The sequence below is a fragment of the Panthera pardus genome, unplaced genomic scaffold (assembly GCF_024362965.1).
Source record: "Panthera pardus isolate Hobbes unplaced genomic scaffold, ASM2436296v1 HiC_scaffold_25, whole genome shotgun sequence".
NCBI lineage: Eukaryota > Metazoa > Chordata > Mammalia > Carnivora > Felidae > Panthera > Panthera pardus.
In genome coordinates, this window is record NW_026526821.1 from 18,780,625 (window position 1) to 18,805,530 (window position 24,906).

General features: G+C 44.4%; 1 protein-coding gene across 1 annotated transcript in view; it reads left to right on the forward strand.

The window, feature by feature from the left end:
• The window catches only part of CHD6 (chromodomain helicase DNA binding protein 6), a 155,647-nt gene that overhangs the window by 98,446 nt on the left and 32,295 nt on the right, over positions 1 to 24,906 (forward strand). Inside the window, 9 exon segments of the mRNA XM_053890241.1 lie at positions 915 to 1,094; positions 2,158 to 2,268; positions 4,240 to 4,442; positions 5,118 to 5,317; positions 6,007 to 6,166; positions 10,731 to 10,820; positions 11,495 to 11,598; positions 16,801 to 16,930; positions 18,550 to 18,610. Coding sequence (XP_053746216.1) covers positions 915 to 1,094; positions 2,158 to 2,268; positions 4,240 to 4,442; positions 5,118 to 5,317; positions 6,007 to 6,166; positions 10,731 to 10,820; positions 11,495 to 11,598; positions 16,801 to 16,930; positions 18,550 to 18,610 — 1,239 coding nt within the window.

Genomic DNA, 24,906 nt, shown 5'->3' on the forward strand with positions numbered 1-24,906 from the left:
TATCACCCATGGCCCCTAACAGTACTTGGCTTATTAAAGATATTCAATGCATGATGGTCAGTGAAAAAAAAAATGAATAAGTTAGCAGCTTGCAATATGGCAGTTAATAAAATCTTTTCCCCCCTACACAGGGATAAAAAATGCAGCTAAGATTCCTAAATTGTATTAAGTTATAGGCCAACAAAACAGAGTATCTCCTTAATCTCTGGACTCAGGGCATCAAAGGTTGAGAATTAAAACCTTCCAATGAGTTGTCTTCAGTCCAGATGTTCTGTATCCTCTTAGCTATGCATGTGTTGCTAAGTATAATACTTCAGCTCACCAGTGCTGGGAGTCCTGGCACTCCCTCTTGTGATTGGTAGAGAGAGAACCAGATTCTTAATTAGAACCAGGAAAGGGTGTTTTGAACTCCCATTTCCTGTTTTCAACAAGCAATTGAGAAGATCACACTTGGCACAGCACCCTTTCTTTAGTTGAGAAATGACATCATTTCCAATACTCATGTATTTATTTAATAATGAATAAATCATCATTCTGTAGCTTGTTTAGTACATCTGGAGGTTTTTAAAGATACAGACTCAAACTAAAGCATTAAACATACCTTCTTCAGTGGTGCATAATTTCAATAGCTTGTGACATGTGATAATAATCAATGTCCTGAGGAATGTTAGGGCCATTGGGTCATGTGCTGGCTTTGATTCCAGAGCTCCCTATAGAGGATTATCTGTCTGCCCTCCCCATAGTTTTCTTGAGTATCTTTATCTGGGCTTTAATTTTCTAAAACTTGTGGCCCGTATCTTTAGTCTTCTGACATGTGCAGTTAGTGGAGGAAGTGGATCATGAAGGCCAGATTTTAGGCTGTTTTTCTCCTGTGCATTTTCCACATTGTGAGTGGCCTTTGGTGACCTGTCCAGGTACAACAGCTCTCAAAAATGGAAGTAGAGGACTTGCTCCGGAAAGGGGCTTATGGAGCGCTGATGGACGAGGAAGATGAAGGCTCCAAATTCTGTGAAGAAGACATAGACCAGATTCTGCAGAGGAGAACCCACACCATCACCATCCAGTCTGAAGGGAAAGGATCTACTTTTGCCAAGGTATGGCACCTTTCTCCAGAGTCCGTGTCGGAATGGGAGCAAAAAGAAAACACTATTCTTTGACCTTCACCAGCCAGGCTTTGTTTTTTCAGTATGCAAACTGTTGAGATTATCTGTCTACACGTGGGTTTTATGTGAGACAGAAAATACAGACTCTTTAGAGGGTTTCTGAGTAATGAGTCAGAAGCTATAGAAAGAAAACCCCACTCCTGACCAGTGGGAGCTGATCTCCAGCAGACAGGACAGACACTTCAGTTTACAGTCTGCACTGTTCACTGTTTGCAAAGACTGCTCCAAAACCTTTGAATGGTCTTCTGGATTTCCTTTTAGAGCACCCCGTGATCACTGTCCACGCACTGAAATTCCGCTGAACCCTCCATTCCTCAAACTGAAGCAATGGTTTTTGCTCATTCCATGAGAAAAGATGTTAGTCTAGATTCCCAGCTGCTACTCTAGGTGCTTCTTTCCCCTGCTCTTCACCTCACTGGATTTCAAATTTGACTGATGAGGCCACTTACCAAATCACTTTCAGGTGTCTCCGGCCGTGGGCTCTGGGAGCTTTGTGACCTGTTTGAGTCTCCTGTTTGGTGGCTTATGTAGGACTTCCTCAGTAGGACATTTTGTGCTTTACAAGTGCCTGGTCATCTCAGTATACCTCATACTGCCCAACCCCGGTGCGTTTCCCATAGCAGACATTTGGAAAGTGGTGAACTGAAAGAAAAATTGCATCTAGGGAAGTCTTACAAAGCAACCCTTTTGCAGGGAGCTAGACACCAAGTAACACATTGCCATTGTGTTCCAGGGCATTCTTCCTGCTTCCAAGTTTAAGTTCCAAAAAATGACCCTGGAGGTGGAAATTATAATATCCTTACCCAATCTTTAAAATAAAAAAAGAACAGCCTTGAGATTTTCACATTCATTTGGGAGGCTCTTTTAGGGGTTTTGGCTTCAAATGCAATTGGAGAACATACTTGGGATTCTGGTAAATTTGAAATAATGCAGGTGGTATTATCAGCTTGTACTGTGTTCAAGAGCAGTTTATTGACTTCTGTTATCTTCACAGGCTAGCTTTGTGGCTTCAGGAAACAGGACAGATATTTCCTTAGATGACCCAAACTTTTGGCAGAAATGGGCTAAAATAGCTGAATTGGACACCGAAGCAAAGAATGAAAAGGTACAGTACTGAGAATGTTCTCTTCCATTGCCACATTTTGCTGTGGCTTGTAGGACCATAAATTCCCACATGGCTCGTCATTATTCACTCCTGAGCCTTAGTTCTTAAGTGAGATCCTATATGTAACACACTTAAAGCATGCTTGACACATAGAGCTTGATAAATGTTCACTGTCACAATTTTTTTTTTTAAGGTTTATTTGTTATTGAGAGACAGAGAAACAGCATGAGCATGGGAGGGGCAGAGAGAGGAGAGACACAGAATCCGAAGCAGGCTCCAGGCTCTGAGCTGTCAGCCCAGAGCCCAATGTGGGGCTCAAACTCACAAACTGCGAGATCATGACCTGAGCTGAAGTTGGACACTCAACCGACTGAGCCACCCAGGCGCCCCTCACTGTTACAATTTTAAAATGACCTCTTGGGACCTACAGTCTGTTGGGCACCTGGGAAATGTGACAAAGGCAATTAGAACTGGAACTGGCCACACAGGTCAAGTTCAGCCCTCAGACCCAGGCCAGCATCCCATCTTGGCAAGGGACTATTTTACCTCTGCCTCAACACTTCCTGTGAAAGAAACTTTACCTCTGACAGATACTCCAGGGGGGACTAAGCAGGATGAAGGGGTTTGTTGGTCTCTCCTCCATTCTCTCTGTACCTTGAATTTTCTAACTTCTGAACATGAGAAAGAGAATAGCTGTGGAATGAAACCGGAGTCCGATGTCAGTCTGCCCCTGACTGCATGCCTCTTCTGGGCAAGGCAGTTGACCCCACTGAGACAAGTGAGCAAGACATGTGACAAAAAGAGGTGGTGATGCCCCTTTGCGGAGTTGGGAGATAAGGTTTGTGAATACACCTGCCTCACCTGTTGGGAGGCACCCCTGAAATGTTCATCTCCCTTCCCTCCATCTCTGGCCCTGTCACCTCACTCCAGAGTGCCCGCACATCACTTTCTACTGGTCTTCTTGGGTGAATGTTGAACTCTCATGAACCCACAAGCTCAGGAGACAGTCCCTGCTCCTATCTAGCTGATGTAGTAACTCACACCCAGCCTTAACTCTTCTGTCCCATCCCCAGAGCTTTCTCAGTCCAACCTGTTTTCTTTAGTAGGAAGAGTCTGAAGTCCCTTGAGTAACCTATTTAGTAAAACCTGTTTTATAAGGTGACAATCCAGAAGTTACTCTGTGCACAGGATGGCGGGTGAGGGATGAGAGGAAAAAGCTCTTGTCGTAGAGACGTTTAGAAGCAGCTGGAGCATGGAAGGCGGAAAGCAAGGTGACTGAAGCAGGAGTGATGCCCCAATGTATCTGGGCTACACAGAGCTTAGCCAAGCTTTAGGAAGAGGTGTGGGGGTGAAGGGGTAAGGAGCAGGAATGGTGGGGACTGGAAAAGAGGTGATGGTTCTGGTAGGGGAGCTGCCAGAAGGAGTTGAAGATCCTGGGCTGGAGATTGTCTTCAGTGAAAGACAAAAGGTTAGGAGTTAGCGCCCATGGAAGGCAGAGAATGAAGTGGCAAGAAATGTATGCATCTTGAGAAAGTCGCCGAGCAGATGGGACTGTCCGACTCATCCTGTCTCCGGAGCGCAGGCTGCCTCTGCCATGCTGGGCAGAACAGCTGGGGTGCCCCACTCTTGCCTTTCTTGGCAAGAGCAGCCGCCACTCTGGGTGCTGGGGGGCCTTGCCTGCCATCCGCCTGCACTGTTAGAAAGACTACAGAAACAGCAGATGGTGGCGGCCGGCGCCGGGGGCTTGGGGAACACTCCAACTCCAGCGAGTCTCAGAGAATCCCCTCTGCTTGTCGTGGACACGGCAGGTGTGCTAGGAAGAGCCTTACCTGCTGGAGGACGAGGCTGGGGTGTGGTTCTCTGCCGGATGTGTCCTCAGGACCCAGGACCAGCGACAGGGTGTGTGTATGCATCGTGACGGGGGAAGAACGAAGAAGGGTCCTCTCCCCAACTGTTCCTCTCTGTTTCTAGGAGAGCTTAGTGATCGACCGGCCTCGAGTGAGAAAGCAGACCAAACACTACAACTCCTTTGAGGAGGATGAGCTCATGGAGTTCTCGGAGCTAGATAGCGACTCAGACGAAAGGCCCACGAGGTCCAGACGCCTCAATGACAAAACCAGGCGCTACCTCCGAGCCGAGTGTTTCCGGGTAGAGAAGAACCTGCTCATCTTTGGGTGGGTATTGGCCTGGACTGTGTGTTGCTGTTTTCCAGCCCCTGAGATTTGTCCAGTTTGTGTCTCTAGTCACCTCTAGCGCTCCGGGCTGACGGAGGACCCATTAGAGCAGGAGAGAACCGTGCTTTTTGCCCATGGCCCCCCCTCGGTTGTTGTACGCTCTGCTGCCATATTGTAGACGCGCCATGATTTTCTCATGTGCTTGTCACGGCAAATCTCTGTTACTAATTTGTTGCCTGGTACTGATTTCCTGCTTTCCCCCCACCGAGGATATATATGGAGTCAGCACAGCAGATGTTGCGGTTAGGGCATGATTCGTGCAGGGCTCTGGTTCTAGTTGAAGTACGAGGTTTAGTTTCTGGGAGCTCACCATTGCTTTTGAATACTGCAGCTGGACTGTCTTAATCCCAAATTTATTCCCCTCTCCAAATAGTTTCGTCCCTCCCTTGTTAACATTCAAGTGGCCATATGAAGCTCTCAGGGTCCAGGTCACCTCGGTGACCCTCGGTGTGATACAGCATGTGGTCCTTGAAGGCCTTTCAGGGCAAAGCCCTCAGGGTGACTAGCAGACTCAGCAGACGATGAGAAGCACTCCTGGCACCTGTTTGTCCTGCAGTGTTGAGGGCACACATGGCCCTTCCTCCCTCCAACGCCCTTCTGTGTTTCCACTCCCAGCTGGGGCCGGTGGAAGGACATCCTGACCCACGGGCGGTTCAAGTGGCATCTGAATGAGAAGGACATGGAGATGATTTGCCGGGCCCTGCTGGTCTACTGTGTCAAGCATTACAAGGGGGACGAGAAGATCAAGAGCTTCATTTGGGAACTGATCACACCTACCAAAGACGGGCAGGCCCAGACCCTCCAGAACCACTCAGGTGAGCGGCGGCAGGGCTGGGCCTGAGAAGCGGCAGCTCCTGTGTGCTCCCGTCCTTCTGCATTGCCCAGGTTGCTGTGCTTTGGGAGGCTTCTCTTCCTCAGATGTTATCTGAGAATGTTAGCTGTGGGAGAGCAAGAGGTTTCCTTCAGTTCTCCCTCAGAATGATCCGGTGCTGCCTGTAGTATTTTGCGGGAGTACAGTTGGGCCAGTCCTGTGTGCTGACCAGAGCATCCCGAGGGTTCCCGCACGGAACTGGGGTCACACCATGTGCTCTGGTTTTTCTCTGGCATGTCACTGTTGTGCCCCAGTTCTACCTGTCTCTGCCTTTTCTTGTGCTGTGCTTCTCCTTCCCTGTGCTTGGCCACTGCTCACGTTCACGTTTCAGACCGAGCATCCCTTTTTTCCCTGGCCGGGTTGTGAGTTCCCGAGGGGTGCAGGTGATGTTCTTAGTCTGCATGGGGTGCTCAGTAAATTCTTACCGCCTGACTGAACATTCCTGGAGTTTACTGAGCTGGAGGCCAGGCAGATCACCTCACCACTAGCACTACTCGGTGGGCCGAGGAGGGGGGTCTGTCACGTAGGGCCGCCATGCACAGCCTGGCTGCCTCCTTGCAACCCTAAGCCCAACTCTGTTCTGCCCCCATGTTTAAAGTTGCCTAGGCTCATGGGCCTTCCTTTCTGTTTCAGGGTTGTCTGCTCCAGTCCCCAGAGGGAGGAAGGGGAAGAAGACGAAGAACCAGCTGCTGCTCCCTGAGTTGAAGAATGCAGACTGGCTGGCCACCTGCAACCCCGAGGTGGTCTTGCATGATGACGGCTATAAGAAACACCTCAAACAGCACTGCAACAAGTGAGTGTGCCCCTCCCCATCCTTCGCGGCAGTTCCATTCAGACCGTTCAGGCTCCTGGGATCCCCTTGGGGCTGTGGGGGACCACCTGATGCTCCTGTACCACCATGCAGGGTCTGAAAAGGCAGGGTATGTGGTCTAAACTGGTTGGGATCCCTTCACATAAAGCCTGTCTCCCTCCTTTGGCAGCATCTCCTCTCCCCCAGAACCTGGACTCTCTACCATTGCCCCTTATACCCCTGAGGGGACTTCTGACCTGACTGTCAAAATCCAGTTAGGACATTGTGATTTTACTGCTTCCTCTCCTTTCCCTTTCTCTCCTTCTGCCCCTGAGGTCACATTAGCAAGAGCAGAAGACTGGCCTTAGTGGCCACTACTCTCAGCCCCACTCCCCCACGCCAGGTTGCTTCCTCTGCTGATTTGCTGTTGCCATTCATGGCCTCCAGGCATTTGACAGACTTGCATTTGAGATATTACTCTTCATATCCCTGGGCCAACACTGTGCAGGGGGTGCGGCAGGGCAAAGGAAAGAGTGATGGAAAATGAAACTGCTCTTGTGAAGTTTAGTTTGGGGAGTCAGAGGGCACTCAGCCACCAAACAGTGACGAGTTGCACGTGGATATTTGCATCACCGTACGGAGTATCTATCAGGACAAAAAGGACCCTTGGAAACCACCTAGCCCAGCTTCGTAGGCCTTGCAGGCATGTCTCCCCAGCACTCCTGCTCGGCAGTGAGAAGGTCTCTGCTGCCACACCTCTGGGTACGACCTTCTAAGTTAAGTGAGAAGTAAGCGTTTGTCAACTTACAAGTTAGTGTGTCTTCCCTGTGACATCAACCTAATGGTCCTGCGGTGGTTGTCAGGTTCTGTTCTTTACCATTTACAGATGAAGTCTGATCCTTTTCCCTTCATCTTTCCAAATCTTTGAAGATAGGTCTCGTGCCCAAAACAGTAATAAAAACCGTGCACAGAAGGACAGGCTCTTTGGGACAGTAGTTCTCAAGCTGAGAATTAAAGGGCACGTGCTATTGATGGTAGAACCTGCCTGGGAGAGGACCTGGTAGCATGTGCCATGGGACTGACTCAGAGTCACCGTGTAGGGGACAGATAGAAAGAGGAGGCTGCCTAGGTAAGAGGACTCCTAGGAGATCTTGTACTGCAGGCTGAGGATTCTCTTGTAGATTAAGCAGCCATGCTTCTTTAATAAGTGAGACATGTAGTAAAAAAATGATGTTTGGGGAGAAAACTTTATCTGGCAACAGTGAGATGGACTGGATAAACCGAGAGCTAAGTGGCCATCTAGGAGAGTTCTGTCGTAATGTAAGTATGGATCATAAGGATCTAGAGAAAGGTGCCAACTGTAGAATTGGGGAGAAAGGGTCGACTATGAGAGACACAACTGGGGAATAACCCGTAATATGTGATGAGGAATATAGAAAGCAGCTAACTCATGACTGTGAGTCTTACCGGCTAGGAGAATAACAGTACTTGTAGCTGGGACAGAATCAGAGTCCTTACATTCACTGAACAGTGAGGTGCAAGGTGAAGGACTCAGGTTGTACCCTGCTAAGTGACAGCGGCAGTGTGTGGCTCTTCCATTCCTTACTGCACATGTGGGTGTGGGGCACTGAAAACAGGCTGAGCTGGCGAAGTTGGCATAGAACTTCCCTTGATACCTGCAGAGATGATCACAGATAATGAACAGAACCAGTTTGGACCTTTGAGGAATTCCCTTAACATTTCTAACCGCCATCCCCAAGACTTTTCCTGAATGTGTGCCTGATGCTGGGGATCAAAGAACACATGCAATAGGGGCCCCTGGCTGGCCCAATCGGTGGAGTGTGCGATTCTTGTTCTCGGGGTTGTGAGTTAGAGCCCCACATTGGATGTAGATTACTGTTAAAAAAATAAAATCTTTAAAAAAAAGAGAAAAGAATGCAGTAAAGCATTTATCTGAGTTCAGAGATGCTGACTATTGTTTATTATTCTGAATCCAAAGGAGACAACTGTCCTCTTTAGTCCTGGCTCAGCAAGAGCCAGCAGGGACCTTGCAGCTCTTGCACTCAGCATGGGAGTTCTGCGGAACTCCCTGCCAGAACCCTGCCAGGGAGTCTGCAGTTTGTGCTCGAGCCTTCCTAGCGATGGGAGCTTACCATTTCTCTGCAAGGCTCATTTAATTACCAGATTCTAATTAATCACCCTTCTATGTATTGAATCTGAAGTCTGATTCCTTGAAACTTCCACCCTTTGATCTTGGGTCCTGGTTTGCCCTGAGGTACGTTGGAGAACAGGCAGAATTCTTTCAGCAAAAGTGGACTGGGAGCTTCTAGAATTGTAGGCTCTGTTAGCAAATTTATTGCCACCCTCATACCAGATAAAGGTTGAGACAGGCTCTGGGGTCAGGACTGCCTGGATTTATGAGCAGGTGAATTACTAACCTCTTTGTGCCTTCTGCCTTCTTTCTTTCATCTAGAAAATGAGGGTAATAATAGTTTCCATCTCTTAGCATTGTTGTTTGGATTAAGTGAGCTAATACATGCTGCCATGTGATAAGTTCTCAAAGCATTGTTCAGTAGTAGTAGTGGTATAGTATTTAGGGACAGGAAATTGTCAGCGAAAGAACTTTAAAAAGTTAAATAACAACTGTTTCAGATCCAGGCTATGAGAAGTCAGGGGAGTCCTGGTGACATGCTCTGCTTCCTAATCTGGGTCCTGGATTCACATGTGTGTTCGGTTTGGAAATTCATCAAGCTGTATGTTTATCTAAGGTGCACTTCCTGGAAGTGTATTTCATATCAACAAAATGTGGTGTTGTGTTTTATTTTAAAGAAAGAGATGAAGGAAAGAGCAGTAATGCCACCGAAATATTGGTGGGTTTTGTCTGGCTGAAGTAAGGGTGTTACAAACGTGCCCCAGTCCTCCTTCCCTTTGAGTTTAGATGCCAGCTGGGGTTATCCTCTCACTTGGGGAGGAGCTGCCCATCTGTCCTCTGAATTGATTTCTTTCTCATTTGGAGAATAAGTGAATACTGTTCACTTAAAATTCTTTTGTCTCATGCCATAGATGCTACCAAGTGTCAACACATTTCGGTTTAAAGAAGTAGAGACCACTCTATCTTACATCATCAGGAAAACCTTCCTCTGATTGGGCTAGATGTAAGCAGGCTGGGATTCCCATACCTAAGACCTCCTCACTGAAGTTCTCACTGAGGAGGCCAGCAGGCACTGTCAGCAAGGTAGAACGATCAACGACAGTTGTAAATTCTTAGAGCTCTTATTATCTGAGCTTTAAAAAAAATAAACCTTGAAATTATTTGAGTTGACTGACAGCTGAGGTAAGGAATGGCATACCAGAAAAATAAGGGTTCTTTCCATTCTAAAAATTCTGTGTGTGTTGCCACCTACTACTCAAGCCCAGAGTGGCACTTTACGTGTTTTTTAAAAATTGCCATAAATAACCTTTCCTCCCACCTCCAATTCCCATTTCCCCCTCCAGAGGCAGCCACTGCTAACCAGGTTCTTCCAGAGATACTCTGTGCATGGACCAGCCTAGATGAATGTACATCCTCCTTTTATCCTCCCAAAAATAATGTGTATTTTACATACTATTCGTGCTCTGCGCTGTTTCTCTTTCTCTTTTTAAAATAACTTAGATGGAGGTCTGTCCCTATCTGTGTAAGTAGGCCTTTATTTTTAATAGCCTTTAGTCTTGACTGGTATTGTACAAATTACAAGTACTCTTCTAAACTTCTTTGCAGTTTAGCCGTGAATATGAAGCCTCTCCCTGAATGGGGCCAGCTTCTCTGTGCCTACCCTTACCTTCACCCCGTTTTGCATACGTCGACTCCCAGGGTCATCTTCCGTGCTGTAGTTCTTTCATGGTTGGTCTCATTTCACTGTTAGACTGCTGTGGGCTCCTCAAGAACAGGCTTGCTTTTGCTCTGTGCCTCACAGTACCCAGCATGGTGCAGGGCACACAGTAGTTGCCCAACAAACGCTTACTTCCTTGTCTCGGACATGTTTGGCGCATGCCCTCCCTTGGAGCTTGAGTATGCTCTGAGCAGAATCCAGGGAACTGAGCACCTCAGGAGAGAAGGCATGATTACTGTCTGGGAGTATTGCCATGAAAAAGACTTGTAAATATCCATTTTTAACACATGCAAATGAAACGGAAAACAGCACCATTCAACATGATCTGCTCTTCAGTAGATCAATAAACTGGTAACCAGCCTCTTGGAAGGCACCTCTGCCCTAGAGGTCATTATAGCCCCATAGAGGTGGTGCGTACTCTTGTGGATCGGGAGAAACAGTGTTTCTACTGCCCTCCAGGGCTTACAGGGTGATTACATGGCTGGTGAGATACATTTTTCCATGTGAAGTGGGGATAATCACAGTAGCATCTGCCATCAATACCTTGGGTTTTGTTTTTCTACTGCTTTCTCATATATTACTTCACATCATAATAACTTGGGAGCGCCCGGAATTTCCATGTGTCCACTTGGGGGTGGCAGGTTATAGGCAGCTCATGGGCTCTGATACGTTTGCATTGATGTGTTCACCTTTCACAGGGTCCTTTTGCGAGTCCGGATGCTGTACTACCTAAAAGCTGAAATACTGGGAGAGGCAGCTGATAAAGCGTTTGAAGGCACCCCTGCCAGGTAAAACAAGTCAGCGTGGCTCTTGGTGTTAAAGAGCTACCATACAGTCCCGTTCGTGGAGACGGACAAACCTGCTTGTGCTTCAGGAGGCCCGTGTCTGCCCCCAGCCCGGGGTCAGTTCCCTATGTGCCAGGAGGCCAGCTACTGTGAGACCTGTCCTCTGAAGGGCGGTCTTTATATCCCTGCATGTACCAGTGCTGACTGTCTTGTTCTCAAACAGTGCTTGAGATCTCCACATGTTGAACCAGGATGATTTGGGCACTTTCCAACATTTGATTGTGTATGAGTTCAGCCAAGTGGAGAGTGTTCTACCTTCAGTTGACCAATGTATTGATGGCTTTTGCTGTGGTTCCCAACTGAAGATGGGCATTACACATAAGGATCCCAAGCCCCAACCTAGACCTACTGATGAGTTCTCCAAGAGGTGCTTCAGGGTTCTGTGTCAGTCTAAGGTAGAGCCTAGAAATCAAGTACATGTATGAAATAGCTCACTGGGTGAATGTGATGAAGTCCTGGTTTAAGAAACCTTAGCCCACAGCCTTCTGAGTCCTTGTAACTTCAGCCTCTCAGCATGTGACTGGGGTGTGGCTTAATATCAGGGTTCAGCCAGTAGCTCTTGCATTGTTTTTTGTCTGTGTTGAAGGAACTCTGAGCCCATGCCCTTCCTTCCACAGGGAGCTAGACGTACCCCTGCCTGACATCGACTACATGGAGATCCCAGTGGATTGGTGGGATGCTGAGGCCGATAAGTCCCTTCTGATAGGCGTGTTCAAACACGGTGTGTATTTCAGTGCATGCTCTCCCTTTCCTGAGCAACTCCATAGCCTGCTGCACGTCTCTGGTAGAAAGTAAGCCTCACCTCTCCTCTGTCCTCTCAGATGAACGTGTGAGTCATGAAAATAGGGCGAACATTAATAATATCAGTGAGGAGCTTCGCAGAGAGCTGCTGTGGTTACAGAGAGCCTGTCCACACTGTCAGACCTTGGACTGCCTCATTCTCCTTCACTCTTACAGTCCCACTGTCTAGCCTAATGCCTGGCACGTGTATGCATGCAGCATTGCTTGAGTAAAAGAATAAGTAAATGGGAAAATGTTAGGTTTTAACCTTTCGTATGTATGTAGAATTCTAAGATCAGTCTAGATAATCTACATATTCCTGGAGTGCATCTTTTTGCCCCACTGGTATAAAAATTTAAGAATACAAGATGGCATGGACATCGTTTTTTAAAAATACGGTAACTAAGAGTCTAGGGGACTGAGAGAAGTATTTGAGTAGCTTGGAAAAAAACTAAATAAGTGCCCCTTTCTTCACTTCTGGAACTGTCCTAGGCACCTGCCCTTGCCTTCAGCCAGCGGTTAAGGTGAATGATGGAAGCACCACGTGATAGTCACTGTATTGTGGCTGGTAGACCCCTTCCCTGCCCAGTGAAGTAACTGAAATGTTAAACTGGAGAGCAGGACTCAAAGTGGGAAGAGTTGGTTATACTTGGCTTTCACTGTCAGCTCTGCCACTTACTAAATGTGGGACCTTGAGCAAATCATAAATTTCTCTGACCTGTTTCTTCACCTGTACCATGGGGATAGTATCGAAACAGCCTGCCCGGAGGGTTGTTTGAAGACTCTGTGAGCCACTATATGTGGACTGCCTAGGGCAGTGCCAGGCGGTACGTGCCAGCGTAGGAGATGTTCAGTGCTGCTCTGCCGCTTATGTGCGGCCACTCGCTGCTCTGCCCGTGGAAAGTCGCTTTCTCACACAGCCCTCATCACTAGGACTCTGGAGGCCAACCAGCCACGCTTCCTTAAGAGCCATGCCTGTACACATTTTAATGAGGAATCCCCTCGACGCTTGGATTTGGATGCTGCAGTGGGAGGTCAGGGCTGCTGAGAGCCCTTTGTCAAACCGCTGGGTTAGGTGGGAGCAGCGGTGCTGTTGGCGAGAGCGGCCTGTGATGGTGGAAATGCCCTGTCTCTGTGCTGTCCACTGTGTGGTCCACCAGCCACATGTGACTCTTGAGCGCTTGAAATGTGACTGGTACATCTGAGCAACTACATTTTTAACTTTATGTAATTGTCATTAATTGAAATTTAAATAACCACATGTGGCTCCTCGTTGGGGCAGTGCAGGGCCAGAACTCACCTCTGCAGTGGGATGAAGAAGCAGTGACCTCTCGATTAAGCACAAGGAACCCACAGTACAACCAAAACTTGGTTTAATCTGATTTTGGAAAGAACTCAAAGGAAGACAAGTTGTTGGAGACAGGCAGATTCAGAGCATCTGAACTCAGTGTGTGGGAAAGTCCATTGACCCTGCGTCTCCTATCGGCGGTAGTTTTAGGGTATGTTGCCCTATCCTTGGTGGAGAGAACGTGATGTGGAAAGACCTCACAACCTGAAGTCCCAGCATTGTGGCAGCCACACGCTTCCCCTCCATCCTTCCTCCAACCCAGCGCACACATACCACAGACATACAGAAAGCCTGGGTGGATTCTGACAACAGTGTGAAACCACCTAGCTACACGTGAAACAAATAAAAGAAAATCCCCAAATGAAGAGGTTACTTAAAGCCAGAGCTGGAAGTTCACTGATAGGACAGCAAACCAGAGGGACTGGGTTTGTAATGCCCACACGCAAGAAAGAAACAAGCCCTCTGGGAAAGGAGGGCAAGAAGAGGCCCTTTGGCCCAAGGATGCAGAGCTGGAAGAACATGTTCATGGGAGATAAATTACGGACACAAAAGAGGAGAAAATGTGGAAGATAGAATGAGGTTGCCATGTAAGCAGTAAAACAAGATATCCCAGACAAATGCTAACAACAAACAAAAACAAAACACAAGAGACCTAGTGTGGCAAGATCAGTGTCCTACAAAAGGTCTTTAAGGAAAGGATAGTTTGGGATAAAGAAGGTCGTTATACTTTGCTGATAAGTGTAGTTCCTTACAAAGGTGTGGCTAGCAAAGTAACCTCAGAATGTGTAAGAAGACAGGACTCTAAGTGGAGCCAAGACCCTTTCTCTCTTAGGAAAGGCAAATTAACGCTGGCACCATACCTATTAGTTTTTTTGTCCCTGATGAAGGCTTAGGGTAGTGGATTAATCAGTTGATCTTAGTCTTATACTGGAAATGTTCAAGGGCCAGTCAGATGATGTCTAAGGTAACTTCCATGTCTAATGCTCCTCTGCTCTATGAAACAGTTTGGGAGGGTATAAGTTAGTAACTCCTAAGTGTTTCCTGAGCACATTCGTGCAGTCTTAAGATGATGCATCACCCACTCCTTTGAGATTCCCCCAGATTGCCAGTTGAGGTGAACTCACTGTCAAAATCAGGGCTGAGGGCATGTGTGCGATGCCTACAGTGGCTCATTGTGGAATACAATGACTAGCAGACACACTATAAAGATGGGAAAACCCAGCCTCCGTACCCAGTGCTGGGGGACTAGACCTAAACCACACATGCGTACCTGGCTCACTCCTGCATAGAACTAGCCCTCTTTAGCTGGATGGTAACGTTGGTTCTACCTAGATGACATTGTACAGATGCTTGTGGTTGGTTTCATGTGCTCATCCTCCTTGGCGTCTTATAGAATCCACATTGGATCCTGCCCCTGGCCAAATGCCCATCGGACATTCCATGAGCACAGGCTCATCTGGGGAATACACCTGATGACCCCTGTGTAACTTAGCCCACATAACTTACCAGGTCTTACCAGCTGACAGTCAAGCTTCCAGACACCCAAGCCATCTGGTGTTCACTTTTCAGGGATTTCTGGCAGGAAGCCCTCTGCCTCGCCTTCATCCTGTGGAGGCCTAAGTATGAGCTGCGGCGCTACAGCCATTTTCTTTGTTAAGAAACACACAGCCGTTCATTGTCTGTAGTTTTGTGGCTCTTTTAGTCTGCCCCAGACATAGCCCGCTACAACCCTACTTAGATTAGAAGGATATAGCCATGGTTGCATCTCCAAGCTGACCCCTGGGGAAGAATTGCCTGAACCTTTGGTTGTTTGCAACAAGAAGGGCCCTGTAGCAAACCTCTTCTGAATGATGCTCCAGACAGCTGTCAGTTGTGTTAACTGACTACAGCCCTCTAGGGCAGCCTGTGTTTAAAAAGTTCATCAAGATAAGTTTAGTATTTTTGTTCATGTTCTGCAAGCAGCCCACACCCTCAAAGGCCGTCATCTACTATGTATTTATTGGTACTGCTCTTCCAGCTCCTGCGACTCTGCAGGGAGGTTGTCGGGTTTTCTAGGGGACTGAATCCATCATTCCTCCTTGCCACCAGCTTCGTAGCTCACTGAGAAATAGGAGTGCAAAATCTCTCTAGACTTGAGAGCCACACAAGACAGAGAAGGGCTGCATAACAGAAGCGTCCCCAGGTAGTCGGCTGCTGGAAGAACTGCTTCATGCCCTTGTTGAGCCGAGAGCACCGGAGGGCAGGACACATGGTCCTCAGTAGTAAAGGGCTGGTGGAGGAAGTTTTCAGCCTCTCACCTATTGGATGAAGCACCTCTCTTTTCATGGGGAGCAGCAGGTGGAGCTAGCGGCAGGAATTTCCTCAAGGCAGCAGGAGCATGGAGGGCCTTTGTTTTCCTGTGAGCTGAGGTAGGACACAGGGAGAGGGTACGAATGGCTCTGCCTACAACGATTATTGGAAGAGAATCTGGGCAAAGCTGACTCCTGCAATCTTTTCTCGAGCGTGCACGGTGTTGGGCCCCACGCTGGGTACTGAATGTGTACTGATAAGAAACAGACCCAGGTTCTTTTCCTAAGGAGCCCACAATCACATGAGAGTGACTGACAGTAATCAAGTAATCGCCCTGAGGAATAACGAGTAAAGAACATAAGGCATCGCAGTTTCTCCTGCCATATGCCTCATGCGGGCAGCACCTGTCATTGAGATGGCACAAGAGTCACTTTGGATTAAAAGATAAAGTACCTGCAGCTCCTCAGAGAACAAGCTCCAGGTGCTGCCTACAGGGTGGAGGACAGAAGTGCGTCAACAGTGATGGTAGAACAGAAGCCAACAAGGAGGTGAAGTACCCAGCAAAGTAAAACAAAGTCTGTTATTAGCACCCATGCTGGCTCTCGTTTTAGGTACAGCATTTTCCATCACGGGGGTCTCTGTGTATGTACTCCAGAGCTAGAAATGGAGCTTGCTTCCTAGAAGCAACATGGAAAGAGTTTTGACAATCCTGAAGGAGTTTCACCCAAGATAATTTGCTATAACAATAGATTTGGATCTTGTATGTGACCAAATCCTGTCTCATTATAAGATGGCATTAGGTTTAGTAAAATAGTAACAAATTCTCAAGCCTGGGATTATCACAGTAAAAGTGATGTTATCTCACGGTTTTGGCTTCGTTTTGGGAGTCTCTTCTGCGTCAAAAATGCTCATCCTGTGTTTGACTTTTGGGATGTGGTGAGGTTAGGTAATTCGAAAGCCCTGGCCAGTAGATTAGGATTTCATACTGAGTTGATGATTTTGGAAGCAATAGGTCGGTTTTAATCTGATTAACAACCACAGCAGCCCTCCCTGTGTCTTATCCCCTGCATGCATCACTTTGTTGAATTGCTGTTCCTAACACATGGGATGGTATTGGACTATCAGAAAACAGGGCCCGTTCAGGAGGTAACAAGTTGTCTGGAGTTGGGGGTTGAGGGGAAGAAGCTATAGAACCAACTTGCCTGATTACTTTCGCTGTCCAAAAGAAGTAAATGAGTAAGTGTTGTATCTAGGCCTTGTATCTCTTTACGGACACAGAATACGTGCATAAGCTTTTATTTTTGGTCAAGCACTACTCAGGGCATCTACTTTAGCTCAAGGATATTCCTCTGATAGGATATCTGATAGGATTCTATTAATCTTAAATAGTGTTTTTTGATTGTTTTATTTTTCATTTAATAAGCGAAACGAAAATGGCTGTCCAGGGCCCAGGGTAGATTTGGGGAGTTCTAACCTATCATCTGACATTTCTCTGCCCCCGATCAGGGTATGAGAGGTACAATGCCATGCGAGCAGACCCAGCACTTTGCTTCCTGGAGAAAGTCGGGATGCCAGATGAGAAGTCTCTTTCTGCAGAACAGGGTGTTACAGAGGGGACCTCAGACATTCCCGAGCGGTGAGTCATCTGTGAGGTGACAGATTTTGCCATGAATCTATGACCCCTTCCACATATCCAGCATTCTGCTAGCCTCTCCCAGCATCTCCCTTCAATCTTGCCCTCTGGGAACTACTTTTCAAAATTGCTGCATTGGTTACATTCTGTTACACCTTAGGCCTTTTTAACTTCCAAGCATTTTGAACCAAATACCAGTTCCTGTTCTTCATGGATTCCCCAAGCTGCCCACCATCCTACCCAACTTGTCTCTTACTTGATCAGAGGATTCTTGAGGATGAATTCAGTTAGACCTCTCATACCTAGCAGAAAGCTAAGAGGTACCCCAAGTACAGGCTTCTTGATCTTGAAATTCCTCAGATGAAATTCTGGCATTATTATTTAAGAATGCGTTGTCCATGAGTAAGGTGGATTTAGGAACCACTGCTTGATGGCTGTGGCATTTAGGCCTTGTTTATGGGTTGTGTGCAAAAAAAAGGTATGAAAACGTCTCCTTTGAGTTTTATCTACTGTTGGCATAACTCCCAAATGTGTAAATTTATAAGAGAGCTAAATAAACAGCCAGAAACTGGTGCTCCAAAATATATATATTTGGAAAACATAATACATATCTCTTAGCTTGTGTTTGGTAAACTTTGAGCTAATCTTCTCCCCAAAAGTAGCAAATATTGCTTTGCATTGCCTAGGACTGCGGCCAGGCCTAGCCAGGAGCTCCTAACCACCTGTTAAAGCCAACAAAAGAGTGAAAAGCATTTTTCATCTGTCCTTAACCCCTAACGAAAACTTAAGCTACTGTAACATTCTCTGTACCAAAGAGAATTTCCTGTGAGCAGATAATAAAGATACATTTGGAAAGATGTTAACAGAAGCCTGAGTGGTGATATTAATACTGGATGTGGGGGGAAGGCACTACGTGGGTGAGGTAGAATGGGGCAGAAAGCTTACATTTTTGTGGGTGGCTCTTTTTTGTGTGGTTAAGCAGTAAAGGTGGGAGATTGTACTGCCTCCAGGACCTGAGCAGCAACAATAAGAGTACTTGAGATAGGAACACTTCAAAGCTAGTTTTAAGACAAATCATGAAAAACAGGCGTCAGCAATAGTTAAGCTCACAGGATAGAAGACATTGGGTAGCTAAGCTCAAGGCTGATGGGAAAGAGGGAAAAATGTCTTTCCTTAATAGCAGTGGCAGCCCCGTTTCCTCCCAAGTAAGTGAATGCCACCAGGTAAGGGATTCTGCATGAAGCTTCACCCCACTGTGATTAGGGGTGGGGGGTTGTTGCACAGGCCTCAACCTCTGGAGTCTCTTCTTTCATCAAAGATCCATGTTCAGGAAACTCTGGATGGGCAGTAATGATCTTGTTTGTGACAGTATCACTGTCGAACAGCCGGCCTCTAAACTTGTCTGAGAAGATCCTGAGTCTTAGTACTGAGTGGAGGTCCTTGCCCGTAGACGTTATGACACTAGGAAAAAAAAAAAAAAAACAACAGATGTTGAGGTCTGTGGGAAAAGGGATCCACTAATATTTTTGTAGTCAGTGATTTAGACGGTTTTCTTACAAGCATCCTGGTTGCAAAATAGCTCCTAGGTGGTGCGTGATGCTTTTTATTTTACTTTTATTTAGAGGCAACACGGATAAAGAAGACAACACTGAAGACAAGTTAGATGGCCTGCAGAAACAAATGGTGAGTCACATGTGCTGTGTTGGTCCACACAGTCCTTACTTAGTGTCGAGAGAGAAACCCCCATCTTGGCAGTGGGCTTGGGGATTTTATTATAAAAATTCTCAACATACAGACTGCATTGCACTTGCATTCTAGTGAGCTTTTGATTTTCATATAACTATAGATTTTAGATGCTTTTGTGAGATACATTACAGAGTGATCCCACATACTTTTTATCCGGTTTCCCACCAGGGGAACATCTTGTAAAACTGTAGTACAGAATCACAACCAGGGTGCTGACATTGATAGAGTCAAGATAGGACGTTTCCATGACCACAAAGGTCCATCATGTTGCCCCGTTACAGCCACATTCACTTCCCTCCTACCTTCACCTCCTCTTTAATCCATGGCAACCACTAACCTCTTCTCCATTTCTATGATTTGTCATTTTAAGATTATTACTTAAGATATATAATAAGAGGTGGGGTGCTTGGGTGTCTCAGTCAGTTAAGCATTGAACTCTTGATTTCAGCTCAGGTCATGATCTCATTGTTTGTGTGTTCGACCCCACATTGGTCTCTGTGCTGACAGTGCAGAGCCTGCTAAGGATTCTCTCTCCCTCTCTCTCTGTTCCTCCCCAACTCGCTCTCTCAAAAATAAATAAACTATTTTTTAGATAGAAGATATATAAGAATTTAAGAACATACGTTATCTTTAAAATTTTTTTTAATGTTTTTATTTATTTTTGAGAGAGAGCACAAGCAGGGGACCAGCAGAGAGAAAGGCAGACACAGGATCAGAAGCAGGCTCCAGGCTCTGAGCTGTCAGCACAGAACCCACAAACCACAAGACCATGATCTGAGCTGAAGTCGGACGCTTAACCGACTGAGCCACCCAGGCACCCCAAGAATATACATTATTAAATGGAAACATACACTATGTGACCTTTGGGGATTGGCTTTTGTCACGCAGCGTAATTCCCTGTATACCGATCCAGGTTGTTTTCTGTAACAGTAATTCCCTTTTCGTTGCTGCATAGCAGTCCTTGGTATGGATGTCCCACTTTGTTTTACCATTCATCCATGTGCAGGATATGTGCATTGTCTCCAGTTTTCGACTATTACAGATACCTCTGTAAACGTTTGCATACAGATGTTGTGTGACTGTACATTTCCAATTCTGTGGGATACACGTCCAGAAGTACGATTGCTGGGTCATACAGTTGTTGCGTGTTTAGTTTTTTTTTAAAAACTGCCAAGCTGTTTCCAGAGTGGCTGTACCACTTCACATTTCCACCGGCCATGTAGGAGTGGTGCACTTCCTCATCTTTTATTAGCTTTTAGTGTTGTCACCATTTATCTTTTTATAGGTTTAATTGCTACCTGGAAGCCTCTTCGGTGAAATGTTGCTTCATGTCCTTTGCCCATTTTTTAAATGCATTGTTTGTTTCTTTGTTTTCCTGTTGGTATTTGAGAGTTCTTTATATATTCCAGATACCAGTCTTTTGTCAGACATGTGGTTGGCAAGTATTTTGTCCCACCTGTAGTTTGTCTTTTTATCTGATTCACATTGACTTCAGCAGAACAGCGGTTTTTAATTTCGATGAAGTCCAACTTAACCAGTTTTTCTTTTTATGGATCGTGTTGCCGGTTTTAAGTGTGAGAATTCTGCTTGTCTCCAGTCCTGACAGTTTTCTTCTGTGTTTTCTACTAGAAGTTTTTTAATTTAACATGTAAGTCCATGATCCATTTTAAGTTTGTTTTCATATAAATGGAGAGAATTAGATTGAGGTTCTTTTTTTAACCTGTTGCTCTCTAGTTGCTCTAAGCCTTTGGTTAAAAAGCTATCTTTTCCACATTCAATTACTTTTATACCTTTGTCAAAATATCATTTGAGCGATTGATCTATTTCTGGGTTCTCTCTTTTGTTTCATTGTTCTATTTATCTCTTCCTCTGCCAATAGCATGTAATATCAATTACTGTAGCTATAGCATAAGTTTTAAAATTGGTTAGACTGATTGCTTCCACTTCTTTTTCAAAATTGTTTTTGCTTTTCTTGTTCCTTTGCCTTTCCATATAAATTTTAGGATAATCTTATCTATAGCTATAAAGGTTCTTGCTGGGATCTTACTAGGAATCACATTAAACTCATATATCACTTTGAGGAGAATTGACCTTTACTATATTGATTTTTTTTACTCTGTTGGATCTTAACTATATATCTCCATTTATTTTGATCTCTGATTTCTTTCATCACCATTTTATAGTTTTTCAGCAAACAATTTCTGTTTATAGATTTACATCTAACTATTTCATTTTCTTTGGCACGATTGTAAATGGTGTTACAATTATCTTCTATCCTGCAAAATTGCTTAATGCAATTATCAGTTTTAGGGGTTTTTAGGTTTCTTGAAATTCCCTATATCAGCACTCATGTCATCTGTGAATAGGGTTAGCGTTATTTCTTCTTTTCTGATCTATCTGCCTTGTATTTCTTTTTCCTGCCGTATTGTACTGTCTGAAACTTTTGGCACTATGTTGAATGAATGCTGAGAGCAGATATTCTTGCTTTGTTCCTGATGGAGAAAGACATTCAGTCTTTCATCATTAAGTATAATGTTAGTTCTAGGTTTTTGGTAGATGTTCTTTATTGAAAATGAGGCATTCCTAGTTTTCTGAGAATTTTTGTCATGAATAGATGTTGAATTTTGTCAAATGCATTTTTGCACCAATTAATATGATTGTGAGGTCTTTCTTATTTAGCCTATTAATATGTTAGATTACATTGGTTGTTCACAAATATTGTATCAGCCTTGCATCCCTGGATAATCTGGGATAAACTCCACTCGGACATGGTATATAATTCTTAATATTGAATTCTACTTGCTAATATTTTGTTAAGGCTTTTTGCATCTATGTTCATGAGGGGTATTGGTCTATAGTTTTCTTTCAGTACTATGTTTGTGTGCTTTTGATATCAGGGTAATAATGTTAACTTTATAAACGAATTAGGTGTTCCCTCCAACTGTTTTCTGATAGAGGTTGTTTAGAGTTGGTATTAAGTTTTTAAATATTTAGTAGAATTCTCCAGTAACTGGCCTGGAAATTCTTTTTTGAGGGAGTTTTAAAATTATGAATCCAGTTCTCTATTTTATATTGAGTAAGTTGTGATAGTTTGTGTTTTTCAAGGAACTTGGTCTGTTTCAGCTAAGTTGTCAAATTTATGTGTGTGGAGTTCTTTGTAGTATTCTCTTATCCTTTTGATAGTTGCAGAAGTATAGTGCTGTTCCCTGTTCATTCTTGATACTGGTAATGTGTGTCTTCTTTTTTTCTCTACCTGGCTTGCTTGAGATTTGTCTGCTTTATCTTCTTAAATAATCAGCTCTTTGTCTTCTGTTTTAAAAACGTCATTGATTTCAGGAGTGCCTGGGTGGCTCAGTCGGTTAAGTGTCCCGACTGTTGATTTTGGCTCCAGTTATGATCTCACAGTCATGAGATCAAGCCCTGCGTTGGGTTTCGTGCTGAGTGTGGAGCCTCCTTAAGATTCTCTCCCCCTGCCCCACTCTGTCCTACTTACGTGTGCACGCTCTCTTTCTGTCTCTCTCTCAAAGATGGTAGCTAGCTAGCTAGATAATAAATTTTAAAAATTATTAAATTTCATTGATTTCTACTCCTTATTATCCCCTTCCTTCTGCTTGCCCCGGTTTTATTTTCCTTTTCTTTTTCTGTTTTTGGAGTGGAGCTTCAATTACCATTTGAGACTTCCCTGCTTGTTTAATGTATGCATTCAGTGCTATAAATTTCCCTGTCAGTATTACTTTAACTATGTCTCACAAATTTTGCTGTGTTCTATCCTCATTTTCATTCAACTTAATATATTTTTTTTTAATTCTATTGAGACTTCCTTTTTGATCCACAGATCATTAGACGTTTATTACTTAGTTTCCAAGTGTTTGAAGATTTTCCTATTTTCTTTCTGTTTTTTGTTTTTTTTTCTTAAGTTTATGTATTTTGAGAGAGAGAGAAAGAGCAAGCAGGGGAGGGACAGAGAGAGTAGGAGAAAGAGAATCCGAAGCAGGCTTCGTGCTGTTAGCACAGAGCCCAGTTCTGGGCTCTAATGAACCGTGAGGTCATGACCTGAGCCAAAACCAAGAGTCGGACACTTAACTGACTGAGCCATCCAGGTGCCCCACTTTTTTTTTTAATCTTTTTTTTTTAAGTGTGTTTTTTATTTCTAGTTTGATCCCATTATGTTCAGAGAACAAACTATTACTTTAGTTGTTTTAAAATTGTTAAGGTTTGTTTTATGGCCCAGGATATGATCTGTCTTGGTGTACATTCCGTGGGCACTTGAAAAACAATGTGAATCGTGCTGTTATTGGGTGCAGTTATGTTGACATAATTGCAGAAATGTCGATTAGATCATGTTGGTTGATAGTGTTGTTAAGTTTTTCTGTATCTTTGGGGCGCCTGGGTGGCTCAGTTGGTTAAGCGTCTGACTTTGGCCCAGGTCATCGTCTCACAGTTTGTGAGTTTGAGCCCTGCTTTGGGCTCTGTGCTGACAGCTCGGAGCCTGGAGCCTGCTTCCGATTCTGTGTCTCCTCTCTCTCTCTGCCCCTCCCTAGCTCGCACTTGCTCTCTCTCTCTGTGTCAAAAATAAATAAACTTTAAAAAAAAGTTTTTGTATCCTTAATGATTTCCCATCTAGTTGTTTCATTAGTTGTTGAGAGAGGAGTATTGAAATCTCTAAATAATTATCAATTTGTCTATTTTTCCTTTCAGTTGTATCAGGTTTTGCTTCACATATTTTGCAGCTCTGTTGTTTGGTGCATACACATTTAGGTTTGTCTTCTTAAGTGGATTGACTGCTATCATTATGTAATGTCCATCTCTGCCTCTGATAGCTTACTCTGTTCTGAAGTGTATTTTACCTGACACTAATGTAGCTACTCCTGGTTTCCTTTAATTAATGTTTGCATCTTACAGCTTGTTCCATTTTTTTACTTTAAGCCTACTTTTATCATTATACTTGAAGTGAGTTTCCTATAGGCAGCATAGAGTTGCATCATACTTTTTCATGCATTATGCCAATCTTCTAGTCGGTGTATTCAACCATTAATATTTTTTAAAAATTTTATTAATATTTATTTATTTTTGAGAGACATGGCATGAGTGGGGGAGGGGCAGAGAGAGAGGGAAACACAGAATCTGAAGCAGGCTCCAGACTCTGAGCTGTCAGCACAGAGCCCGACATGGGGCTCGAACTAACGAGCTGTGAGATCATGACCTGAGCTGAAGTTGGAGACTCAGCTGACTGAACCACCCAGGCACCCCTCAGTCATTAATATTTAATGTAATTATTGAGACAGTAAGTTTTAAGTCTGATATTTTATTATTTTCTCCAAGTTTTGATTCTCTATTTTCTTTTTCCTGCTTTCCTCTGGGTTACTTGAACACTTTATGATTCCTTTTTTATTTATATTTTTAACAGCTTTTTGATGGTTCTTCTAGATATTATATATACATAATATATCACAGTCCACTGCTATCATCATTCCCCAGTTCAAGAGAAGTGTAGATACCTCACTTCCAGTTTTGTTTCTTTACCTTCCCCCTATTTACAATATATATAATGGTCTTAAATATTTCTTATACTTTACATTTAGAACCATATCAGACAATGTTATACTTTTGCCACAACTGTCAATATAATTTAGAAAATTCAAGAGGAGGAGGAGAGTCTATGGTATTTACTTGTATTTTTGTTTACTGGATTCTTTCTTCTTTCTGGTGTTCCAAGGTTTCTTCCTTCTAAAGGAAATTCCTTTAGCCATTCTTTTAGGGTAGGTCTAGTTGACGTTTCTCCTAGTTTTTCTTTGTCCGAGACTGTCTTAATCCCCCTTTCATTCCTGAAGGATATTTTCACTGGATATAGGATTCTGGGTTGACAGTTCTTTTCTTTCAGCTCTTGAAAAATGCTGTGCCACTTCTTCTGGCCTCCATGGTTTCTGATGAGAAATCCACTGTCATTCCAGTTGTTTTTCCCCATAGGTAAGGCGTCTTTTCTCTCTTGCTGCTTTCAAGATTTTTTCTTTGTCTTTAGCTTTCAGAAGTTTAACCATGATTATTTGTGTGTGTGTGGATTTCTTTGACTTCATCCTGTTTGGGATTTTTTTCAACTTCTTAAATCTGTAGGTTTAAGTCTTTTGTCAAATTTGGAGAGTTTTCAGCTATTATTTCTTTGGGTCTTTTCGTTCCCCCTTTCTCCAAGACTGATGATATGAATGTTAAAACTTTTGCTACAGTCCCATGGGCCC